The following is a 26,065-nucleotide window of genomic DNA, read 5'->3' as shown; positions in this document are numbered from 1 at the left end:
TAAAGATTTTCCCTCCTGAAGCATTTTATTTTAAAAATCCGATTATTTTTTAAAAAGTGATTTAAATAAAAAAAATCTATTTTTTTATTTTTATTCTTTCACATCAGTGATGACCCAACTTGGCCCTTTAGCTTCTTTGGGCTACAACTCCCATCATCCCTAGCTAACAGGACCAGTGGTCAGGGATGGTGGAAATTGTAGTCCCAAAACAGTTGGAGGGCCAGGATTGGCCATCACTGCTTTAAATCATTGATTTTAATCTACCCTGATATATAATATAATATATCGTATTTTTCATTCCATAAGACACGCCTAGTTTCTAGAAGAGGAAAACAAGAAAAAATATATTCTGAATCAAATGTTGTACTAAACTACAGTGGTACCTCTGGTTAAGAACTTAATTTGTTCCAGACGTCCGTTCTTAACCTAAAACTGTTCTTAACCTGAGGTACCACTTTAGCTAATGAGGCCTCCCGCTGCTGCTGCGCCACCGGAGCACAATTTCTCTTCTCATCCTGAAGCAAAATTCTTAACCCGAGGTACTATTTCTGGGTTCGTGGAGTATGTAATCTGAAGCGTCTGTAACCTGAAGCATCTGTAACCCAAGGTACCACTGTATATGAGCTTTCCACATTGAGTCCCTTAGATCTAAGGACTGTATGGTTTGGCCCTACACAATTATTTTAATAAAGCCAAAAGAAGTGGGACTTCTTGTTCCTTGCAGAGAGCTCTGGGGGCTTTCATATGAGGGAGGAATCTGATTCAATTCCCATTTAAAGTCACACCTTCGTACACAACGCAAGGACCAAACCACAACTGCCCTTCAAATTTCACACTTCTGCAAAGGAAGGTACTATTGTCCCAGCAAGACCAGTGGTGGAGGGAGGGTCTTGTGTGGCGGCACGTCGCCTGCGGGGACGTGGGATGTCGCCCATGCGATCGTCGTCCCAAGGGGGTGGCATGTGTGCGCGCGTGCCCGTCCCAATGGGGCAGCCAAGCACAGGGGCAGACGTATTACACGGCTCCCACTGTGTTTGCTTTGCACCCGTGTAAGTGGCTCCTTTCCTGCTTTGCAGCTTAAAAGCGAGCTGCGGAGGAGGGACGGACAGGAGCCATGCCTCCCATCCGTTCTGCCTCCGCGCAGCATTCGCTTCATAAGACGCACGGACATTTCCCCTTTTTAGGGGGAAAAAGGGCGTCTTATGGAGCGAAAAATACAGTATGTGCAATGGAATGCTTAAAAGCGGATTTATGTGCCAGGTCTACTGAGGGTTCCCCTGGAGAAAAGAGAGTTTTTAAGCCGTTGGCCTGACTCGCTAGGGAAGGTGTGCTCAGCACACAGGCTCTGGTGGTACGAGGGTCCTCTTTCACCTTCTAGCCATGGGGTATGCAAGTTTCGCACAATGAAATTTGCGGGGGGAAACCCTGTGTATGTCAAAAGAGAGAGAGGTTTGAGGAATGTAAATTTGCTTAACAATGTTTTTATCCTCCGAACTACTTGCATCAATGTTTAAAGCAGGGGTCAGCAAACTTTTTCAGCAGGAGACCAGTCCACTGTTCCTCAGACCTGACCCTCCTATGCCCCACAGATTATCCAGAGATGCATTTTAAATAAAAGGGCACATTCTACTAATGTAAAAACACGCTGATTCCTGGACCGTCTGCGGGCTGGATTGAGAAGGCAATTGGGCCAGATCCAGCCCCTGGGCCTTAGTTTGCCTACCCATGGTTTAAAGCAGGCATGGCCAAACTTGGCCCTCCAGCAGTTTTGAGACTACAATTCCCATCATCCATGACCTCTTGTCCTGTTAGTTAGGGATGATGGGATTTGTAGTCCCAAAACAGTTTGGCCATGACTGCTTTAAAGCATACAGTTAAAGCACAAATACAATGGTACCTCTGTTTACAATTCGTTCCAGAGGTCTGTTCTTAACTTGAAACCGTTCTTAACCTGAGGTACCACTTTAGCTAATGGGGACTCCTGCTGCCGCCGCATGATTTCTGTTCTCATCCTGAAGCAAAGTTCTTAACCCGAGGTACTATTTCTGGCTTAGCAGAGTCTGTAACCTGAAGCGTCTGTAACCAGAAGCATCTGTAACCCAAGGTACCACTATAAAGGATCTGGAGAGGACATTGGAATGTTGTTCTACTTTACGCTACCTAAGGTCACAGGGAACTGGTATCCTATAGACCAGTGATGGCCAAACTTGGCCCTCTAGCTGTTTTGGGACTACAACTCCCATCATCCCTAGCTAACATGACCAGTGGTCAGGGATGATGGGCATTGTAGTCCCAAAACAGCTGGAGTGCCAAGTTTGGCTACCACAGCTATAGACGTCTGTTACAAAGGGCAATTAACCTGTATATCAGTGGGGCTTCTGTTGTTTTGTTGGCATCCGTCTGTCTTGGGAGAGAATGGAGGATTGCACCTGTGGAATGGCCTTCATAGTAGTTTCAGATGGACAGCTTCTTGTCTCACAGCTCATACTCTTAGCCAACGTACTGCTATTCCACTAGTAATTAATAATACTAACAATTTATTATTTATACACCCCATGCCCCCCAATCTGGCTGGGTTTCCCCAGCCTCTCTGGGTGGCTTCCAACCGAATATTAAAAACACAAGACAGCATCAAACATTAAGAAACTTCCCTAAACAGGGCTGCCTTCAGATATCTTTTAAAAGTCAGATAGTTGCTTATTGCCTTGGTATCAGCTGGGAGGGCGTTCCACAAGGCAGACGCCACCACCCAGAAGGCCCTTTGCCTGGTTCCCTGTAACCTCGCTTCTCGCAGGGAGGGAACCGCCAGAAGGCCCTTGGTGCTGGACCTCAGAGTCCGGGCCGAATGGTGGGGGTGGAGACGCTCCTTCAGGTGTACAGGATGGGGCTGTTTAGGGCTTTCAAGGTAGGCACCAACCCTTTGAATTGTCCTCGGAAATGTACTGGGAGCCAATGCAGGTCTCTCAGGACCAGTGTTATGTGATCTTGGTGGCCACTCCCAGTCCCCAGTCTGGCTGCCGCATTCTGGATTAATTGCAGTTTCCAAGTCACCTTCAAAGGCAGCCCCACGTAGAGCGCATGGCAGTAGTTCATTTCCTGAGTTAGATGGGTTCCACACAAAGTTTCTTCAGTCCCTATTACAGGTCCCAAACTGTGTCCCAAATTCAATTCTTGGAAACAGGTGAATGCCCACTCTCCACTAAAGTATGGTGGGTTGCCCTGAGATACAGGCGCAAGATCTCAGTACTTGGCCTGGGAGAGGGATTACTTCTACATTTAACCAACAAGGAGTTTATCAGCCCATGGCTGAAAACTATGAACAGAAAATCCAGAAAAGCTATGATACCGCCCTTGAATCCCTGAGGCAAAGATTTTGGGACATTTCACATAGCGACCTGCAATCCTGATCTTGTGTAATTTGTAGCCCGGTCGCAGCTGGAATCCAATACAGGTACGACTTTCAGATATCCTCATATCTTAGGAACCTGTCCGTACCAACATATTAGTGTTTATTTACCAAGCCAGACTAAATGTATTTCCATCGGAAGTGCTGAATGGTAGACTGAGAGGCATCCCTTATCAGAACTGGCTTTGTTTATGTTCTCAGGACATCGATTGCATGAAGCATATTTTACTGCGATGTGGGCAGTAGAAGCAAGCAAGGGACCAACTGATCAAACTCCTTCTGGCAAATCTGCCGGGAAAATCTGAAGCGTCCCATATTAAACATCTTTTGGAGGACAGGTCCAATGATATTGCACTGGCTGTGGCAAAGTTTCTTTCGGAAGTTAAAAGAAACAAAGATCTTCATACTTGAGACATAACAAAACGACCGCTTCGGTTTCTCTTTCTTTTGTGGTTGGCTGTCATAACTGTATTTTGTCCTGAAATTGTTCAATGGGTCTTTGGACCACAATAAAGGTTGATGATGATGATGATGCAGGGCAGCAGTGTGGCTAGGATTCAGAGTGCCACAGGTGATATTGTGCTAGCTGTGCATGGGAGCTACGTATTTATATAGAGCCAGCAATATACGTGGCACATTTCCGAACAAACCAAGCAGCCTCTTCCAAAGTTGATAGTCTACATTCAGATGGGAGAGAAAAGTGTGGGAAGGGAAGGATAGTCACCTGCATAACGTAATAGACGCTTTCGCTTCTTTCAGTGATAATTCCCAGGTCTTCCAGCCGCACGTCTTGCGCACCCGCCGGAACAGCACAACGGTCGTGAACCGGCACAGCATGGTAAGCACTGGGGAGATCCAAAGAGCTTTCGAACCCCAGCAGTTTGTGGAAGATGGAGGCTGTGCGGGAGACTGACTGACAGGCGGCGGAGGCCCTGTTGCATTTTGATCAAAGCTGAATTGGTTGCTGGAGGGCCGAGTTTGCCTATGCCTGCTTTAATGCTACTGTTAACTCCAGATAATAAAGGTAAAGGTACCCCTGCCCGTAAAGGTAAAGGTACCCCTGCCAGTCGTGACCGACTCTGGGGTTGCGTGCCCATCTCGCTTAAGAAGCTGGGGGCCAGCGCTGTCCGAGGACACCTCCGGGTCACGTGGCCAGCGTGACAAAGCTGCTCTGGCAAGCCTGCACCAGTGCAGCACACGGAAACGCCGTTTACCTTCCTGCTATAAAGCGGTACCTATTTATCTACTCGCACTTAAGGGTGCTTTCGAACTGCTAGGTGGGCAGGAGCTGGGACCGAACGACGGGAGCTCACCCCGCCGCGGGGATTCGAACCGGCGACCATACGATCGGCAAGTCCTGGGCGCTGAGGTTTTACCCACAGCGCCACCCGCATCCCAACTCCAGATAATAAACCAGAATAAGCCAGATTTCCATGTCACAGTTGACGTGTGTGCTGTACTATCCAATCCAAACCATTTAAACTTGGCCCTCCAGATGTTTTGGGACTACAACGCCCATCAGCCCTAGCTAACAGGACCAGTTGTCAGGGATGATGGGAATTGTAGTCCCCAAACAGTTGGAGGGCCGAGTTTGGGGATGCTTGCTCTAATATGACTCTCCTACCAAGGAGTTAACGCTCTCATGTCCAGATTGTGCTCTGGAGCATGCATAAATATACACACACACACACATATATATATATACACACACACACACACACACACACATAAACATATATATATATGTGTGTGCGCTCAAGTTCTCTCTGGTGTCTCTTAATGAGCTGTATATGTCTGTATATAATACAGTGTTGTGGGGCATGCTTCCTGACTATATTACGTGGAGATTAATTAAATTCCTCTGGGTTGACTCTCCTCTTTACTTCTTGGGTACGCACGCTTCTTTTCTGACCCAGACATCGTTTTTTTACAATCGCTGCCGTTTGCACGTCTCAGTTTCCCACCAGGGCAGAACTCCAACTCGAGGCCAGGCTTCCCATCGTGCCCAACGTAATCACACAAATAGAAATTGCAAATAGAAATATGCCCTGCAAGCCCACTGAGAAACTCTGCTCTGGAGCGTAGCTATTCTTGACATATCTCAGGATTGAAGTTGTTGAGATTTTTTTACGGTTTTGCCCCAAAGCTGTTGAGCTCCTTTTAAGGATTTTATCCCAAAGTTGTAGAGCTTTTTTTAGGGTTGGAATTGTTGAGCGTGCAGTAAACTTTATTTCCTCTTTCCATAACTTTTTGCAAGATGAGAAACTTGCAATTTTCTGTCTTGCAAAGAGGCAAGCTGATAACATTTTCAATGGCAGGGATTAATTCAGCTAATTTTGCCCTGAGATTGAATTAGCTTTAGTATCAGTCTCTGCATGGTAGGCTAAAGTGTCAGTCATCTCCACCAGATGAACAACAAAGATGAGAAAAATAAGTTTTGCACCTGAAATTTCACATATAAATAATGCTTCAACTCTTCTTAGCCACCAATGAAGGTGTTTTCAGGTTCTATTGTTGTTAAAATATTCAGAGTAATATTACCTTCCTTTGCAACAGATTTATATGATGGAGTTTGACTGCGTCTGCATGAGAGAAACTGTCATTCCTCTTTCCTTTTAAGAAGAATGAATATTCTTTCAATGCTATAAAAATAAGGAGTTTTCAGGGCCACCTGCCTTGGAGTAGAGGCTGAGTGGTAGTATATTTCTCCTACATTAAAATGGGTGGAATGCATATCTAGCATAATCCATAGTCCTTGGGAGGTTACAGCTGTGGAAATATTAGTGTTCTTCAGGGTGGATTTGATTTAAATCACGATTTAAACCACTAGTCATTTTTTTACAGAAAGGTTTAATCTTGCTGGTATCCTCTTCATATCGAGAACCAGAGGAAGGTTTCCTTTTTGGAATCTTAAATTTTCAGTCATTTTTACAGTCACATCAGAAATGACTGATTGGTTCTACTATCAGAAATAAACAGATCATTGTTTCTGTTTGGACAACTTTTCTGCTGTACTTGATTGGAAGGAGAAAAATAATCATTTCCTTCATAACAATTTGAATCATTTATTTTACTAAAACAATAACATAGTACATGGATCCATGTTTGTTAACTGATGTGGTTAAACTGTTAGAAATACATTGAAAGATAATTATGAAATTATGGTGAGGTTTAATAAGTTAACTGTTTATATTTGGACAACATTTCTGCTGTACTTGATTAGAAGGAGAAAAATAATAATTTCCTTCATATTTCACTAAAACAAGAACATGATAGCATATGGACCCATGCTTGTAAACCATGCTTGTGGTTAAATTAATTTTTTTAATATTAAAAAAACTTCGAGTTTTAGCACACATGAAAAACTTTAAATCAGGGGTCAGCAAACTTTTTCAGGAGGGGGCCAGTCCACTCTCCCTCAGACCTTGTTGGGGGCCGGACCCACCGCCTCCCAAGGGCACCCCCCTCCAGAATGCCCCCCCCCCTTATGCCACTCATGCCACAGCCACTGGCGCTGCCCCATCTTCGGCAGCGTCAGCATCCTCTGTCTTGGCGGAGTACAGAGGCCATGCCGCTGGCCTGGTGGCGGAGGCAGCCTCCACGCCGCTGCCGCTTCCTTCCCACTCGGCCACTTCCTCCTACTCAAGGGGCGTTGCGGAAGTCAGTTTCCGCGTCGTGAGGCCTCTGCACCGCGCCTGTTTAGCGTGGGGACTGACCAAGTGGGCGGTAGGGTCCTGCAAGGTTCATGGGCCGGATTAATGAGCCCAGTGGGCCATATCCAGCCCGCGGGCCTTAGTTTGACAACCTCTGCTTTAAACAAATCCTTCTTTCCTGATGGAACAGCCTTTGGACTAGAATGTCACTTAAATAGAAAACTATCTTTAGAAAGAGTTTTCCTCCAAAAGCGTTTTATTTTCAAAATCCGATTTACCGAAATTTTCTGTGTATAAGATGCCCCCATGTATAAGACGCCCCCCCCCATGGGGGATTCCAAATTAAGAAAACACCCCTCAGCACTGCCCATGTATAAGATGAGCCCCAATTTTAAACCTATTTTTGGGGTAAAAACCCCCCAAAAGACACGGGAAAATATGGTAAATTTTTAAAAAATCCAATTTAAAATTTAAAAATCTGTTTTTTGTTTTTTTAAAAAAAATATAGTTGATTTTTATCCACCCTGGTGTTATTACTATATTTTTATTAACGGCTCATCTTTCCGTCTTTACAAAGTGGCGTGCCAGGTTCTTGATTGAGTGTCGGTTTTCAGCCCAACCAAAGAAAGGTAACATCTGAAAGGTCTGTGCCTTCTTCCTTCTCTCCTGCAGCTGATCTCTTCCTCTACAATTCGTATCCCCAGCAGCCGACTCCATCAGATCAGAAGGGTAAGCAACATTTCACTTTTATGGGCACTGTCATTAAAGTACAAACATATATAAAAGTTCTTTGGAATTGGTCTCTCAATAATATCTCGGTTCTTTGAAGAAAACAGTTGTCTTGTGTGCTCCACTCCCAAAACCAAGCTCTATTTTTTTGCCTTCCTAAAAGGAAAAAACTCTGAGTTTCTTAGCTAAATTTTTCTAGCTTCCACATATGGTTGTTAGAATTGGGGTCTCCATGACCCTATTCCACCTCTCCCTAATTTTCAGAAGCGCAGATTTTTCCGTGTATAAGACTAGGGTTTCCCCTGAAAAGATAATGTTCAGAATTTGGGGGGCGTCTTATACTTGGGGGCGTCTTATAGACGGAAAAATACGGCAGTTAAATGCAACTTAAGGGCAAGTTCTTGTTTGCAGGTCTGGGGTCCCACAGTGTGCATTTAACCCAGGCATAGGCAAACTCTGCCCTCCGGATGTTTTGGGACTACACTTCCCATCATCCCTGACCGCTGGTCCTGCTAGCTAGGGATGGTGGGAGTTGTAGTCCCCAAACAGCTGGAGGGCTGAGTTTGGATGTGCCTGATTTAACCTTTGGCCATTGCTAATTGGAATCCTCCTACTTGCATTCTAGAAGCTGAGCTACATCATCATGATCATCATCATACTCTTGTTTAGAACCCAGTATAATGGTCTCTATATAATCTTGGACTGGAGCTTTTGTTGGGGGTGTTGTTGCTGTTAATATTTTGTACTGTATCTTTATTTGGAATCTTACATTTTACATGGAATTTGTTCTATTTGGTTGTGTACTATTGGATGTTTCCTTTATTGCATGTGACTACTTTTCTTTGTTAGCCTTGAGCATGACTTTAACCTTGGAAACTCAATAAGCACATGAGATGTAACCGGCTGTGTTCTTAGATAAATAAGGTATACTATTCATAGAATCAAATTGTAAATTTCAACAGAAGTAACTCATAAAATTCAACAAACGAACAAAGCAGAAGACCCAGTGGATCAGATCATTCTATAGTCAGTTCATGCATAAGGTCCATTCGTGTAATGATATTGTATATATTTGCATTACTTAGAGCTTTAACTACTGATGAAGCCCAGGACGGTGAAACAAGGCCAATATTCCGGAAATCCTTGTCTTAGACTCTGTGAAAGGATTTTATGGAATTGTAACAACCTTTCATGTGGATGGTTTGGACTTTATGAACAGACAGGTGGGATAGACACCATTACACGTACAAAACCCACACATATGTACATTAGTGACAGAGGTGACCTCTGCTCTTTTTAAGCAGCATTTGAACACAGTTTGGCATGGAGTCTACTAGTTTCGAACAGTCCCTGTAGATCAGGGGTCAGCAAACTTTTTCAGCACGGGGCTGGTCCACTGTCATTCACACTTTGTGGGGGGCCAGACTATATTTGAAGAAATAAAAATGAACGAATTCCTATGCCCCACAAATAACCCAGAGATGCATTTTAAATAAATGGACACATTCTACTCATGTCAAAATATGCTGATTCCAGGACCGTCTCTGGGCTGGATTGAGAAGGCCAATGGGCCGGATTTGGCCAGCGGGTCTTAGTTTGCCTACCCATGATATAGGATATATTAGATTCTGCTGATATAGGACAGGCCTAGGCCAACTCGGCCCTTCAGATGTTTTGGGACTACAATGCCCATCCTCCCTGACCACTGGTCCTGTTAGCTAGGGATGATGGGAGTTGTAGTCCCAAAACAGCTTGAGGGCTGAGTTGGCCGGTGCCTGATATAGGATATGTGGTTGATATAGGAAATGATAATTTTGCGGAGCAGGAAGTCATTGAGAACTAAGCTGTGAATTCTTGTACTCCAGGAGGAAGGAGTGGATTTGATGAACAGAGAAGCAGCGCATGAAAGGTAGGCGCAACTGAACTGTTGTTTTTTAAAAAAGCAGATACTGTGTTCTCTTGTCGCCACTGATGAGCCTTTTTGTGTTTTAGGGAAGTCCAAACAGCAATGCAGATAAGCCAATCATGGGAAGAAAGCTTGAGCCTGGTAATCCTTTTACAGATGTTTAATATTTTAATTCCACTCCTTGACTTAACCAGTGAGCTCAGAGTGGGGGATGGAGTGATTGGCCGTTCTCTTTTTCATCGGGATCTTTATGGCGCAGCCTCTAGTGCCGCTGCGTCCCGTGAGGCTGTCAACATGACCCTTTTGTGTTCTCAGAGTGACAATGACTTGGACAAATCGGAAAAATCCTCGTCTCCAAAGAGGATAGACTTCATTCCCGTCTCTCCGGCACCTTCGCCTACGAGGGGGATTGGAAAGGTACGCCAGAGAGCTTCCTCAGTTTGGGAGTTGCAAGGGAAGCAGCAGTGTGGGAAGACTACAGGAACTAAATGATATACAGTGGTACCTTGGGTTACAAACACTTCGGGTTACAGACTCCGCTAACCCAGAAATAGTACCTCGGGTTAAGAACTTTGCTTCAGGATGAGAACAGAAATCGTGCGGCGCCAGCAAGAGGTCCCATTAGCTAAAGTGGTGCTTCAGGTTAAGAACGGACCTCCAGAACGAATTAAGTTCTTAACCAGAGGTACCACTTTATAGCAGGGCCTCAAATCTTTTGGACCGATAAGCTCATTAATAATCTTCAGAGAGGGCTGTGGGCACCGAGCCTTCTTGTTGCTTCTGTCCAGAAATGTCCTTTACTTTCCCATGTAGTCAAGTTAAAAACAAAAACACCGTCGCATTAAAGCTTGCCTTGGTAAAAACCGTAGATTCCCTGCTCACTAACACCACAAAACCTTTGATCCAAAGCATGCAACCGAATGCTGAATGCTCAGAAGCTACATGGGCAGCTGAATTAAGATTTCCAGTGGTTTGGAGCCGGATTTAATGTCAAAGTAATTTGTGCCGGAAGGAGTACCATGTAGCGTCATTTCAGCTTTCTTCACTAGCAGGGGTGGAATAGTGAAATCCTGAGCACCAATTTTGAGAACCTGATAGAGTATCACAGTGGTTTCTGATGACAGCACTTTTTAATATGTTTATAAAACTTTTTTTAATATCATAATTTTTATTAATTTTTTGCAAACGTTTTAAACATAACATGCAATTTATATATAATATAGAAAGCATCTGGCTACAACACCCTGAGACTTCCCCCCTCCTTGACTCATTGTTTCCCCACTTATTATATAATACTGCATTTTGGAATTGTAATTATTACCGTGTTTTTCCGTGTATAAGACTAGGTTTTCCCCCTAAAAAAATAATGTCGAAAATTTGGGGGGTCTTATAGACGTATACGTCTCACCGCCATTTTCTTAAATCGGAGTCCTCAAAAATAGGGGGTGTCCTATTCATGGGGGTGTCTTATAGGCAGAAAAATATGGTACAGTGGTGCCTCGCAAGACGAAATTAATTCGTTCCGCAAGTTTTTTCTTCTTGCGAGTTTTTCGTCTTGCGAAGCACAGTTTCCCATAGGAATGCATTGAAAATCAATTAATGCGTTCCTATGGAGACCGCCTTCAGACCAGGTCCGGGGACAGTCTGTCCCCGGACCTCTTCTGAAGGCTGGCGGGGGGAGAAGGACTTTTCTCCCCACCGCCAGCCTTCAGAACAGCCTTCTGAAGGCTGGCAGTAGGAAGAAAAGCCCTTCTCCCGCCGCCAGCCTTCAGAAGAGTTCCCCCAGGGCTGCCTAGGCTGCGGATAGCAGCCTGCTGCCCCACACGAGGGGCGCTCTTAAGCAGAGCGCCCCTCCCACGGGGCAGACATTCGCAGCTTGGGGAGCCCTGCAGGACTTCCCCGCAGGGCTCTCCAAGCTGCGGATAGCAGCCTGCTGCCCCACACGAGGGGCGCTCTTAAGCAGAGCGCCCCTCGCGCGGGGCAGACATTCGCAGCTTGGGGAGCCCTGCAGGACTTCCCCGCAGGGCTCTCCAAGCTGCGGATAGCAGCCTGCTGCCCCGCGCGAGGGACGCTCTGCTGCCCCGCGCGAGGGACGCTCTGCTGCCCCTCGCGCGGGGCAGTAGGCTGCTATCCGCAGCCTAGGCAGCCCTGGGGGAACTCTTCTGAAGGCTGGCGGCGGGAGAAGGGCTTTTCTTCCCACCGCCAGCCTTCAGAACAGCCTTCTGAATGTTGGCGGTGGGGAGGAAAACCTTCCTCCCACCGCAAGTCTTCAGGACAGGTCCGAGAACAGAGGAGAAGCGCTGTGCGCCTTCTCCTCTGCTCCCGGACCTGTCCTGAAGGCTTGCGGTGGGAGGAGGGCTTTCCTCCCCACCACCAACATTCAGAATGCTGTTCTGAATGTTGGCGGTGGGGAGGAAAAACCCTCCTCCCACCGCAAGCCCCGGGAACAGAGGAGAAGCGCTGCACGCCTTCTCCTCTGTTCCCGGACCTCCCACCGCAAGCCTTCAGGACAGGTCCGGGAACAGAGGAGAAGGCGCGCTGCGCTTCCCCGCTGTCCCCGGAGATTTCCCTGTGGGCTTTCGTCTTGCGAAGCAAGCCCATAGGGAAATTCGTCTTGCGAAGCCGCTAAAAAATCGGAAAACCCTTTCGTCTTGCGGGTTTTTCGTTTAGCGAGGCATTCGTCTTGTGGGGCACCACTGTACTATTAAATCTTAATCGTAAATCAACCATTTTTAAATTACCGTATTTTTCTGTCTATAAGATGCCCCCTATTTTTAGGAACCCTGATTTATGAAAGGGGGGGGGAGATGGCCCGCGTGTATAAGATGCCCCTCAGTTTTGGACATTATTTTTCAGGGGAAAACCCTAGTCTTATAGACAAAAAAATACAGTGGTACCTCTGGATGCGAATGGGATCCGTTCCAGAGCCCCCTTTGCATCGTGAGCAGAACGCAACCCGCATCTGCAAGTGTGTGGGTTGCGATTTGCCACATTAGCGCATGCATGTGACGTCATTCTGAGCATATGTGCGAGCGGCGAAACCCAGAAGTAACCTGTTCCGTTACTTCCGGGTTGCCGCGGAACGCAGCCTGAAAAGATTTAACCCGAAGCGTTTTTAACCTGAGGTATGACTGTACTAAGAAATCCTAATCGTAAATCAACCATTTTTAAATTATACTTTGAAATAATGGATAAAGTCCACCTTGTAAAACTTCTTGCAACCCTACTAGCGAAGTTAGTTTTTTACAATTGTCTTTCAAGTATTCTGTAAGTTTATTCCAATCTTTCAGGAAAGTCTGGTCTTGCTGGTTCCGAGTTTTCCCTGCAAGTTTTGCCAGCTCACCATAGTCCATTAATTTCGTCAGCCCCTCTTCTTTCATTGGCATCTCATGTGCTTCCATCTCTGGGCTAATAATATTCTTGCTGCAGTTTTTGCAGATAAAAACAGTCTTTTATATTGCTTATGTATTTCATTACCCACAATTCCTAGTAAGAAGGCTTCTGGGTTTTGTTTTGTTTTTTTTAAATAAATGTATGTTTCAACATTTTTTTAAAACCACATACGGTTAAAAAGTAGCTTCCTTTTCTTTACGTTTCCAACGACGATTCGTTGTTTTATACATTTTTAGCTAATGTCACTGGTGTTTATATGTTGATAAGACTTCTTTAAAACATCAGGTGCTTTTCAATGCTGTGCTTGTCTTTCCTAGCAATGCTTTTCTCCCTCCCTGCAAATGTTTGTGAGTAGTAATGGACTGCCTCCAAGCCCAATTCCCAGCCCCACAAGGAGATTTTCAAAGTAAGTCACTGTATCTGTGGAAGTGTTTCTTAATAATCAGTTTGACTTCTGTACTGTTAATTTATACTGTACATGAACTATGCCTGTGAATGGAATATATCAGGGTGCATAAAAACCATTGATTTTTTAAAAATATTTTTTTTAAAAAATCGGGATTCTTTTTTTATTTAAATCAGATTTTTAAAATAAAATGCTTTTGGAGGAAAAATCTTTCTAAAGATAGTTTTCTATTTAAGTGACATTCGAGTCCAAAGGCTATTCATCTGGAAATCAGGATTTGTTTAAAGTTTTCCTTTTTGGAAAATAATAAATTTTCAGAGTAGTTTTTACAGTTTTATCAAAAATTACTGATTTGGTCCTACTCTTAGAAATACATTGATTGACAGATAATTATGAAATTTGTTTCATAAACAAATTATGACAATTTATTTTAAGTTTTCATTTTTGAAAAATAATAAATTCCCAGTTTTTACAGTTCTATCCAAAATGACTGATTTGGTTCTACTATTAAAAATACATTGATTGACAGATAATTATGAAATTATTGTGAGGTTTAATAAGTTAACTGTTTCTATAATAATAATAATCTTTATTATGTTATGTGGTCCAACGACCCATAAAATGGATTCAAAATAAAATAGATTAATACAGACAACCCCCCAAAGAAGGGAGACCGAAGCGTTATTTGTTTAGTCATGGGTATGTTGATCTTTGATTTGTATGACTACTGAAAGAAACTTTGCCACGGCCACTGTGATATCATTGGACTTGTCGTCCAGAAGATATTTGATATAGTAGGCTTCAGATTGATCCAGCCGATTTGCCAATAGTGGTTTAATCTATAGTTCCCTAGCTTGATCATATTGTCCGCAATGCAATAAAATATGCCTCATGCAGTCGACGTCCTGAGAGCGCACACAGATCCTATTTTGATAAGGGATACCTCTCGGTCTGGAGGCAGTGAGAGATTTTACTTTCTTGGGCTCCATGATCACTGCAGATAGTGACAGCAGCCACGAAATTAAAAGACACCTGCTTCTTGGGAGAAAAGCAATGACAAACCTAGACAGCATCTTAAAAAGTAGAGACACCACCTTGCCAACAAAGGTTCATATAGTAAAAGCTGTGGTTTTCCAAGTAGCAACGTATGGAAGTGAGAGCTGAACCATAAAGAAGGCTGATCGCCAAAGAATGGATGCTTTTGAATTATGGTGCTGGAGGAGACTCTTGAGAGTCCCATGGACTGCAAGAAGATCAAACCTATCCATTCTGAAGGGAATCAGCCCTGAGTGCTCACTGGAAGGACAGATCCTGAAGCTGAGGCTCCAATACTTTGGCCACCTCATGAGAAGAGAAGACTCCCTGGAAAAGACCCTGATGTTTGGAAAGATGGAGGGCACAAGGAGAAGGGGACGACAGAGGACGAGATGGTTGGATAGTGTTCTCGAAGCTACCAGCATGAGTTTGACCAAACTGCGGGAGGCAGTGGAAGACAGAAGTGCCTGTCGTGCTCTGGTCCATGGGGTCACGAAGAGTCGGACACGACTAAACAACTCAGCAACAACAACAACACCACCACCACCACCACCTCTCAGTCTGGCGCTTAACACACCTGATGGGAATACATTTAATCTGGCTTGGGTGAAAAGACGCCGGTATGTTGGTACAGACAAATTTCTAAGACATGCAGGTGTCTGAAACTCGAACCCATAGTGAATTCCTACTTCTAATGGGCCACAGATAACATGAGATTGAGATCGGAGATCACTATGTGATATGTTCCAGAGGCTTTGCCTCAGAGATTCAAAGGCAGTATCATAGCCCAGATGGTACAGGAGAGAAGGTGGCATACCAAGCCAAGTGGCTTTTCTAACCATCATTTTCATCTATGAGCTGGCAAACTCCTCGTTGTTTAGGTATGGAAGGAATGGAAGCCCTTCCCTAGGCCAAAGACACAGATCTTGAGCTAGTATCTCAGGCCAGCCCACCATGCTTTAGTTGATAGAGGACATTCACCTGTTTTGAAAAATAGTATTGCATTTGGAACACAATTTGGACCGGAGAAACTTTGCCTGGAAGCCATTGAACCTGGAGAATGAGCCATTGAACCAGGCGTTTGAGGCGTAGAGGAGTTGAGAGACAGATTTTGCATTAAATACCTTAATGGCTGATGGAACATAATGGCCTCCCCTTGTATAAAAGAATTGAAGTATAGCCAGTTTGCTTACCTCCGCCTTTGATAGGCGGTCTGCCAATGATGTTTCCAGGGCTTGGAATAATGGAACAGAAGCCCTAGGTACCGGAAGAATTTGGTCTGCTCTAGTCTGTGACCGTCCAGTACCCATTTACTCAGGGAGAATCTCTTCTCAAACACCAGGACTTTAGATTTTTCATAACTGATGGATAACCCATTACCAGAGCAGTAGTCTCAGAATTTCCTTAGTTGATAGTTCAGGCCAGGTCTGGTTCAGGAGAGGATGGCCGCGTCATCCGCATACAACAAGAGAGGGGTCTTTCTCGTCCCTATTTTTGGAACGTGGCCATCGGGGTCCATTAAGCTTGCCTCTAAGTCATTCAGAAACGAACTGAACAAAGTAGGGGCCAAAATGCATCCCTGTCTCACTCCCCTGGCCATCTCAATACAGTCTGAGAGCTGGCCCTGCAACCCACACCTAACGTGCAAATTGCTTCCACAGTGCAGGGCTTTAGTAAGATATAGGAGACGTTTATCCTTCAGTGCTAGATGTAACTTGGCCCATAGTTGGAATCTGGGGATGGAGTCAAAAGGCAGATTTCAGGTCCATAAAGGCCACAAAGTGTTTTCCCTGTCAAGGTCTGGTGTACTTCTCGGCTAGGAGGGACAGCATCAGACAGTGGTCTGATGTTGAGTGGTTCTTGCAGAAAGCTGCCTGAGCTTCAGATAGTATGTTATAGTCATTTAGAAAAGTTGTCAGTTTATTACAGAGAAAGCAGCTGTCTTACTGCAAAAGAATTTCAGAAAGAGACTTGAAAGAGAAGTGGCTGAATTGCAACTTATTACTAAACTGAAAACTATGGAGAGACCTCATCTGAATAGAGATATTGGATTCCTGTCTCATTGCATATGCTAAAGCTATTTTTGGTCATCTGTATACCATCCCTTGCTTTTTCCTGCAGGACTAATTGCAGTCATTCACAGTCGCCAACAGGTTGACCATACCCATACTACTACCCTTCGGAGAAAAACCCCGCCCCACCCTCCCACTATATATCAGGGTCTGGGGACTTCTCCTCCCTCTATATATAAGGGCCTGGGGACTTCTGCTTCAATATATCTGAAGAAGTCATCTCCTCAATATGGACAAGCAGAAGGTTTCCTTGTTGAAATAATAAAATCCTTTATTTACAGAAAGGTTCGACCTTGCTGGCATCCTCTCAGTGTGGACAAGCAGAGGAAGGTTTCCATTTTGGGAACCGTAAAATCACCCATCTCCTACTACCCTTCAGAGAAATACCCCACCCCTCCCTCCCTCCCTCTATATATAAGTGTCAGGGGACTTCTGTTTCCGTGTATCAGAAGAAGGGGGCCTGCCCATGAAAGCTTTGACCCAGAACAAACTGAGTTGTTCTCTTAAGGCACTGCTGAACCATTTATTTATTTATTTATTTTGACTGCGTCCCAGCAATGCAGCTACCCACCTGAATCTAGATGTATGCTGGTGGACAGTGTCTGGTGTCGTGTTTGTTATTATTATTTATTATTTCTTGTATTTCTACACCGCCCCATATCTCTCGGGGCGCTTCACATTAAAAACCACTTGCATAAAACCAACACGAAAACCAGATTATCAGTTGTACAATTTAAACATGTTTTGTGTTGCCTTACTTGTCTCTATACATCAGTTTTATCAGCATCAGCTAGCTACACTGGTTAGTGAGCTCTGATCTACAAGTATTATATTTACATGTATGGATATCCTAAAAAAATTACTTGGTACGTATTCCTTATTTATTGTTTATTTGTTATTTAATATGCAGGGGACGCGGGTGGCGCTGTGGGTAAAACCTCAGCGCCTAGGACTTGCCGATCGTCAGGTCGGCGGTTCGAATCCCTGCGGCGGGGTGCGCTCCCGTTGCTCAGTCCCAGCGCCTGCCAACCTAGCAGTTCGAAAGCACCCCCGGGTGCAAGTAGATAAATAGGGACTGCTTACTAGCGGGAAGGTAAACGGCGTTTCCGTGTGCTGCGCTGGCTCGCCAGATGCAGCTTGTCACGCTGGCCACGTGACCCAGAAGTGTCTGCGGACAGCGCTGGCCCCCGGCCTCTTAAGTGAGATGGGTGCACAACCCTAGAGTCGGACCCGACTGGCCCGTACGGGCAGGGGTACCTTTACCTTTTATGCAGGTTGCTTCAGCACTGTTTAAAATGTCAACTCATTACGTTGACTACTCTTTGGTGATGGACCAATATATCTATATATCAAATCTGGCAGCACAACACAATTTGAAACTATAAAGTCACAGGCTGGTTACTTAAAGCCTATTTTTTAAATAAATTTCTTTCTTGTGGAAATTTCTCAGTTATCATTTAAACACGTTGTGTGTTGCATTCCCCATCTATGCAGATATAAATTGGCATTTCGGATGTTACATAACTTGTCATTATTTGTGTTTTATTTTCTGCAGATGATAGCATTTATTTTCAATTTTATATTGATGTTATTAGTATTGCCCGGAAAATACTGCACTGTGTAGATTTGCTTATTAAAGAGCAGACTCATTTAACAGAGGTTCATTTGATAACCCGCTTGGGCACAGAGTCCATCTTCAGTGAAATTCCTCCGGGGGTTAAAAATATTATGGTGTTTTCTTTTCGGGATGAAATCTTGTGAAAGGCTACTCTTTGTAAGGATTGGGGGGGAGGGTTTCCTATACAGCATTATAATCAGGGTGGATTTGATTTAAATCAAACCGATTTAACTCATGATTTAAATTCCTTGATTTGAACCACTAGTCAGGAAGGCTTGATTTAAATCTTTTTTTCTTTCTTTTTTTGCAGAAAGGTTCAACCTTGCAGGCAACCTCTAAATATGGACAAGCAGAGGAAGGTTTCCTTTTGGGAATAATAAAATCCCTTTTTTTACAGAAAGGGTTAACCTTGCTGGCATCCTCTTCATATTGACAAACAGAGGAAGGTTTCCTTTTTGGAATCATAAATCTTCAGAGGAGTTTTTACAGTTATATCAAAAATGACTGATTTAGTTACACCATTAGAAACAATTATGAAATTATGGTGAGGTTTAGTAAGTTAACTCTTTCTATTTGGACAACTTTTCTGCAGTACTTTATTGGAAGGAGAAAAATAATCATTTCCTTCATAACAATTTAAACCATTTATTTCACTAAAGGAATAACATTATAGCACATGTATCCATGTTTGTTAACTGATGTGGTTAATTAATTTTTTTTAAACACACCTTAGACCAGCGTGGGCAAAGTTGGGCCACGCCTGATCTAGAACAGTGGTGGCTCAACTTGGCCCTCCGGCTGCCTTGGGACTACAATTCCCATCATCCCTGACCACTGGTCCTGTGAGCTAGGGATGATGGGAGTTGTAGTTCCCAAACAGCTGGAGGGCCAAATTTGGCCATGCCTGCCTTAGACTGAGTTTTAGCAATCCTTGTTTCCTTGATGAATAGCCTTTGGGCTATAATGTAACCGAAATAGAAAACTATCTTTAGAAAGATTTTTCCTTCAAAAGCATTTTATTTTAAAAATCCGATTTAAATAATTAAAAATCATTGATTTTTATCCACCCTGATTATAATCTTGAAAACACAATATAGTAGCTTTAAAGTCATTCACCTTGTCACCTCGGAAGTTTCCCCGTTCCTGGAAAGACCATAATCCGGCTTTGATTTTAGCAGGAGGAGCCAGAGTCCAATCAACTGCATCCGGCCCAGCGCTCTTGGTCCCATCAAAAGAAAAGGTAAGTGCAGAGGTGGAGGAAGGGCACCCCGGGTGTCACCACTGACGGGGTGGTGACGAATTGCTGGGCGGCCCTTGTTGTGGGGCCTGCGGCCCGCCCGAGCCACACATCTCTCCTGCTCTAGATCAGGCATGGCCCAACTTGGCCCTCCAGCTGTTTTGGGACTGCAACTCCCATCCTCCCTAGCTCACAGGACCAGTGGTCAGGGATGATGGGAGCTGTAGTCCGAAAACAGCTGGAGGGCCAAGTTGGCCTAGGCCTGCTCTTTTCTCTGCCAAGCTTGTGACTTCACTCCATCCCTTCAGCTGGTTTTTTTCTTTTCAGATCTTTGTATCGCCCTTTAAATTAGCATTTTCTGACCTTAATATCCTTGTAGCCAACTCTTATCTCTTTGGCCAGATTTTTTGCAGTACATTTTTAGAATAATTGTTCATATACCAAATAAATTTACTCCAGCCTCTTCGAAATTTTTGGTTGTCTTGGTTCCGGATTCTACCAGTCACCATGGCCAATTCTGCACAGTCCAGGCATGGCCAAACTCAGCTCTCCAGCTGTTTTGGGGACTACAACTCCCATTGTCCCTAGCTAACAGGCCCAGTGGTCAGGGATTATGGGAATTGTAGTCCCAAAACATCTGGAGGGCAGAGTTTGCCTATGCCTGGACTACAACTCCCATCATCCCTAGCTCTCAGGACTTGTGGTCAGGGATGATGGGAGTTGCAGTCCCCAAGCTTCTTCATTCTGCCACTCCTCAGTCGTTGGTAACTCTGGCAGTTTCCACCTCTTGGCTAATAAACCATCTGAAACAAATCTGCTTGATTTCAATAGGTGAAATGGAAACTGAAAGCCAGCCCAAGAGACTTTTCCAAGGAACCACCAACATGCTTTCTCCTGACGCGACACACCTTTCTGACCTCAGCTCATGGTAAAATTAATCTTAATAATACATATACTACTCATCAATGCCCAGAAATGGTTCGCTGTATCTTTTGATGCTCTAGCATTCCAAAATAGTTCCTACCCAGGGTGGATAAAAACCAATTATTTTTTTATTAAAAAGTTTTTTTTTTTAATTTGATTTTTTAAAAATTTAAATCAGATTTTTAAAATTTAATTTGGAATTTTAAAATAAAATGCTTTGGGGGCGGGAATCTTTCTAAAGATAGTTTTCTGTTGAAGTGACATATGTCCATGGATCAGGGTGGCTAAAAATCAAGGATTTTTTTTTTAAAATAAAAAAATCGTATTCTTGAAAAAATTAAATCAGATTTTTTTTTCTTCAATTAGATTTTTTTGATTTAAATCAGATTTTTAAAACAAAATGCTTTTGGAGGAAAAATCTTTCTAAAGATTTTTTATTTAAGTGGCTTTCTAGTCCACGCATAGGCAAACTGGCCTTCAGGATGTTTTGGGATTACAACTCCCATCATCCCTGACCACTAGTCCTGTTAGCTAGGGATGATGGGAGTTGTAGTCCCAAAACAACTGGAGGGCCGAGTTTGCCTATGCCTGTTCTAGTCCAAAGGCTATTCATCAGGAAATAAGGATGTGGTTCAAGTTTTTCATGTGTGCTAAAAAATCACTCATTTTTTATATAACTGTAAAAACTATTCTGAAAATTTATGATTTCAGAAAGGAAACCTTCCTCTGGTTGTCAGTATTAAGAGGATGGCAGCAAGGTTGAACCTTTCTATTAAAAAATATGACTTGAATCAAGCCTTACTGATGAATGATTGAAATAAAGTCTGACTGATGAGGGATTTATATCTATTTGATTTGTATCAAATCCACCCTGCCACAAACACTCCCCCAGCCCGTAAACTGTAAAAGCTTCTCTGTAAATTGATGATTCCAAAAAGGAAACCTTCCTCCAATGGTCCATATTAAGAGAATGCCAGCATGACTGAACCTTTCTGTAAATAAAAAGGATTTTAAATCAAGCCTTACTGACGAGTGATTTGAATTGTGATTTCAACCGACTTGATAGCAATAAATGATAGTACCCAATCCACCCGGGTGGGTACTGACCTGAAGAAGTGTGCAGATACATACCGTATTTTTTGCTCCATAAGACACTTTTTTCCTCCTAAAAAGTAAGGGGAAATGTCTGTGCGCCTTATGGAGCGAATACGTGGTCCCTGGAGCTGAATTGCCCAGGGTCAAAAAGCAGATCATGCTCCTTTTTTTGAAAGAGGGAAGGGGGTGTTGAAAGGAAGCAGCTGATTGGTAAGCGATCGGGGAAAGAGATAAGGGACACGATAAAGGAGGCTGCCTGGGAGGGGGGATCCTCAGGATTTTTACATTGGGTCACCTCAAATTCACCATCAGATCACGTAACATGTCCATGGCTACAGCCTGCACCAAAAAAATCACGCACCCACTGTTTTGTGGGGCCACAATGGTGGAACAACGTGGTTACAAAGCACAGATCCACATGAATCCTCAGGATTTTTGCAATGGGCTACCCCAAACTCACTGTCAAATCACGTCTGTGGCCATTGCATGAACCACAAAACTCATACATCCACTGTTTCGTTCAGTTTTTTTTTCTTGTTTTCCTCCTCTAAAAACTAGGTGTGTCTTATGGAGTGAAAAATACGGTAACTTGGCCTTCCAGCTGTTTTGGGACTACAATACCCATAATCCCCAGCTCACAGGACCAGTGGTCAGGGATGATGGGAATTGTCCCAAACCAGCTGGAGGGCCAAGTTTGGTCACCGCTGCATGGCCCAACTTGGCCCTCCAGCTGTTTTGGGACTACAATCCACATCATCCCCACTTCACAGGAGCACTGGTGAGGGATGATGGGAATTGTAGTCCCAAACATAGGAGTTTGCCTATGCCTGCTCTAAGATGCTACTGGACCATTTTTTATTTTATGTGCCCTGACTGAAGCTTGCGGTTTCCCCTCATGTCCGCAGCCTGCCCTCAGATGCCCTCGACAGTTGCTCCAGCGGCGCCAGCCCCTCCACTGACTCACTGGCCAAAGGCGCCGCCTCTGGCACTGCGGCGGAATCGCCTGCCGCGCGATCCGAACCTGCTTCCCCATTCATCTTGATGGAAGACCTTTCCCCCAAGTGACTCGCCCTGCCGCCTGCCTGTGCCATCCTTTTGCTATACCCGCCTACGGAGAAACCGGCGGCATAAAATCCCCAAGGGCATCCGGATTAGGAGTGCCGAGTGCGAAACACCCACGTCAACCCTCCTCAGCAACGTCTCCAGGCAATTTTAATCCTCCTTTTAATGGACGCGTCAGGCCCTGGCGCTGCCTGGCTTGCCGGTTTCCCTTTTAATTCTTTTGCCAACGTCTGCTCGGTTTTCCTTTTAACTACAAATTATTTTGCGAATGTATCCTTGGATCGGGACTTTCCTTTCAAAGAAATGACACCCACATTTCGAATTCCCGGAAAAGCATCCAATTTATATTCGCATTAAAAATGTCGGTGGGAAACCGGTCGCCGTCGCGATCCCTTGTTCCGAAGGTAAGAATGGAGCTGAAATAAATGAGTTTATTCTAGGTCAGGCCTAGTCAAACTCGGCCTTCCAGCTGTTTGGGGACTACAATTCCCATCATCGCTGACCACTGGTCCTGTTACCTAGAGAGGATGGGTATTGTATTCCCCAAACAGCTGGAGGGCCAAGTTGGTGGCCCAACTTGGCCCCATCCGCTATTTTGGGACCACAATTTCCATCACCCTGACCACTGGTCCCGTTAGCTAGGGATGATGGGTGTTGTAGGCCAAAACATCTGGAGGGCCAGAGTTTGCCTGTTTCTTGAGATGAATGCTGGTGGAAACTGAGAAGTACACTTAAGTATGGGAAATGTCATTCGGTTTGGGGTGCAAGAAATGATCTATTCCAGGCTTCCTCAACCTCAGCCCTCTAGATGTTTTGAGACTACAAATCCCATCTTCCCTGACCACTGGTCCTGCTAGCTAGGGATCATGGGAGTTGTAGGCCAAAAACATCTGGAGGGCCGAAGTTGAGGAAGTCTGATTTATTCCTCACAAGATCCAATTGGGCTTAAGTTCCAAAAAAGGAAAAAAAAGATGCAACCCATTTGTAATCTACTGTGTCACGCTATTTATTATTTATAATTCTGTAAAATAATAACAAAAGTCTGGTGATTTATTAGAGTATTTTTTTATGATTGAAGCCCTTTCCCCATGTCCTGCGAGCACTGGCTGGTCTGTATTGAATAGGCAACTTTGTCCGCCGGATTTGTGCGATTCCGGTTCCAAATGTTTCTTGTCTTCCGGATTTGGAAAACTTTGATTTCCTTCCTTCCTTCCAAGAAATAGTGCGGAATTTGAAGCGTGATTGTGCTTGTCTGGCTCGGAAAAAGGGCGAAAAAAAGGACATTTGGCTTTCCCCTTCCTGGAATTTTCCTTTGGAAAGCGTTGGTTTGGAATCGGAGTTGGGCATCTTGTTACCTGTATTCCGGTTTTTGCCTGGGAGAGAGAGAGTTTCCTCGCCTCCAATAAATGTGCATATTGTAAAATGTCACCCAGGGGTATCTTTATTTTTTTAAATGACTATTTTATCCACATGCACACAAAAACTTCGACCCAGAACAAACAGTTGTCTTTAAGGGGCTACTGGACCGATTTTATATATATATATATTTCAATTTTATCCGTGTGCGAATTGTATTTGTGTAGATAAACTGTGCTGTTTTGGCTGGTCTCCCAGCTGCTGCTAAATAATAAAGAAATCTGATTTAAATCCAACAAATTCGATCTTTTATTATCATCATCATTATTTTTTAAAAATAATAATTTAATTTCATAATAATTATAAAATTAGTAATATATTATTAATTTAATATTAATGTTATTAATATAATTTATAATAATAATTTTATTTTAGAATTATTAAGCTTTCCCTGACATCTCCAGGGGGAAAGACATGAGTGAAGCCCATGAGAACAGCTGCCAGTCAGTGTTGACAGCACCAAGCTAAACGAAGGGCTGACTCATATCAAGAGGGTTTCCTATAGTCCCAGCAATACAAGACCTATTACACAGGATGTTATCTACAGCTTAGAAAATTTATATTATATAACAACAATTTTATAATTATTTTATTTTATTATTAATAATAATAATTTTAAAATACAAGTTGTCAATCCGTGCACTTACTGGCTGCTGTTTGACCTGGTACTGGAACTTCAGAACCGTAGCAGTGAAGTTTTCAAACCTCAATTCAGGAAAGGCTCGATACCTTTGGATAGATCAGGCATAGGCAAACTCCAGCCCTCCAGATGTTTGGGACCACAATTCCCATCATCCCTAGCTAACAGGACCAGTGGTCAGGGATGAGGGGAATTGTAGTCCCAAACATCTGGAGGGCTGGAATTTGCCTATGCCTGGGATAGATCATTCTTGCTTAGCCTTGTTCTTTAAAATGGGAACACTTGAGGCTTATGTGGGCAATCCCAGGTAAGCTCAGAGCATTTGAAAGCACTGCATGACCACATGACAGGGTGGATAAAAATCAGTGATTTTTTAAAAACAACAACCCCAAAATCAGATTTTTTTGGATTTAAATCAGATTTTTAAAATAAAATGCTTCCGGAGAGAAAATCTTTCTAAAGATGGTTTCCAATTTAAGTGACATTCTAGTCTAAGGGGAGCTGTGTCCAGCATTGCCAAAGGCTTCACAATAATGTCCATGGATTAGAGTGGATAAAAATCAATATTTTTTTTAAAAAAAAGATTATTAATTTTTAGAGCTACTTTTTACAATTTTACCCCAAAGTTGCTGAGCTTTTTTTAAGGATGTTTTTAGCGTGTTTCCCCACACTTTGTAACTCTCACCACTGGCACCCACGCTTGAGAATACAGTAGTGATAGAATCAATGAATAGGTTTCCATTGGCAAACCCTCTTCTCAATTGGTAGACCAAGTTACAAGATGTAGTTGTCATGGGAAACGGAAGGAGCTATCCCCTACTACAGGCAAGGCCCAACTTGGCCCTCCAGCTGTTACACTTCTCATCAACCCTGATCTCTGGTCCTGTTAACTAGGAATGATGGGCGTCGTAGTCCAAAAGAGCTGGAGGGCCACGCCTGCGCCTGCTATGCATGACCTGCCCTGAAGTGCAGATACAGCAGTACCTCAGCTTACCTAACCCTCTGGTTGCGTAAACTTCGGGATACGTAAGCGACAAACCTGGAAGTATTTTACCGGGTTTTGCCGCATGCACAGAAGCACTCTACTGTGCCGCACGCATGCGCAGAACAAGCACCTCCTGTTGCAAAAACCTTGGGATCCAGCCACTATAATGTATTAGTTTTAAAAAATAAAAAAATCTGTGTCGCCAATTTGGCAGTCAACAATTCATCTGGTGTAGTTGTATGGTTGCAAAAGCTTGTCCTCTTTTCTCCTTTTCTAAAAAGGGCGTCAGGGGTCAGCAACTTTTTCCAGCTGTGAGCTGGTCCACTGTCCCTCAGACCTTGTGGGGGGCTGGACTATTGGGGGGGGGGATGAATGAATTCCTATGCCCCACAAATCACCCAGAGGTGCATTTTCAATAAAAGCACACATTCTACTCATGTCAAAACATGCTGGTTCCCGGACTGTCCATAGGCTGGATCCTGAGGCGA

At 43.8% G+C, this 26,065-nt stretch overlaps 1 protein-coding gene and 1 long non-coding RNA gene across 10 annotated transcripts in view; both read left to right on the top strand.

The window, feature by feature from the left end:
* Positions 1-26,065, top strand: part of LOC310754048 (P2R1A-PPP2R2A-interacting phosphatase regulator 1-like) — a 36,849-nt gene that overhangs the window by 6,703 nt on the left and 4,081 nt on the right. For 2 of the 9 annotated variants that reach the window (XR_014543563.1, XR_014543564.1), the window contains exons 2-10: positions 4,166-4,244; positions 7,732-7,788; positions 9,654-9,697; positions 9,781-9,835; positions 10,010-10,111; positions 13,405-13,493; positions 19,394-19,458; positions 20,287-20,383; positions 22,380-22,940. Coding sequence is in view for 5 of the 9 variants with exons in the window: in XM_083595493.1 (XP_083451619.1) it covers positions 4,166-4,244; positions 7,732-7,788; positions 9,654-9,697; positions 9,781-9,835; positions 10,010-10,111; positions 13,405-13,493; positions 19,394-19,458; positions 20,287-20,383; positions 22,380-22,539 (748 nt within the window). In the remaining 4 variants the exon portion in view is untranslated. Of the gene's footprint in view, positions 1-4,165; positions 4,245-7,731; positions 7,789-9,653; positions 9,698-9,780; positions 9,836-10,009; positions 10,112-13,404; positions 13,494-19,393; positions 19,459-20,286; positions 20,384-21,090; positions 21,405-22,379; positions 23,965-26,065 lie in introns of those variants that run through there. The other 7 variants (XR_014543566.1, XR_014543565.1, XM_083595493.1 and 4 more) reach the window with 7 other exon arrangements.
* Positions 10,828-13,213, top strand: LOC310754073. Its single transcript, XR_014543594.1, has 2 exons — positions 10,828-11,188; positions 12,836-13,213. It is a non-coding gene; the product is annotated as an uncharacterized lncRNA (long non-coding RNA).

Source organism: Podarcis filfolensis, assembly GCF_964270895.1.
Source record: "Podarcis filfolensis genome assembly, chromosome: Z".
Lineage (NCBI taxonomy): Eukaryota > Metazoa > Chordata > Lepidosauria > Squamata > Lacertidae > Podarcis > Podarcis filfolensis.
Note: the sequence above shows the minus strand (reverse complement) of the source record. Positions and strands in the feature narration are given on the sequence as shown.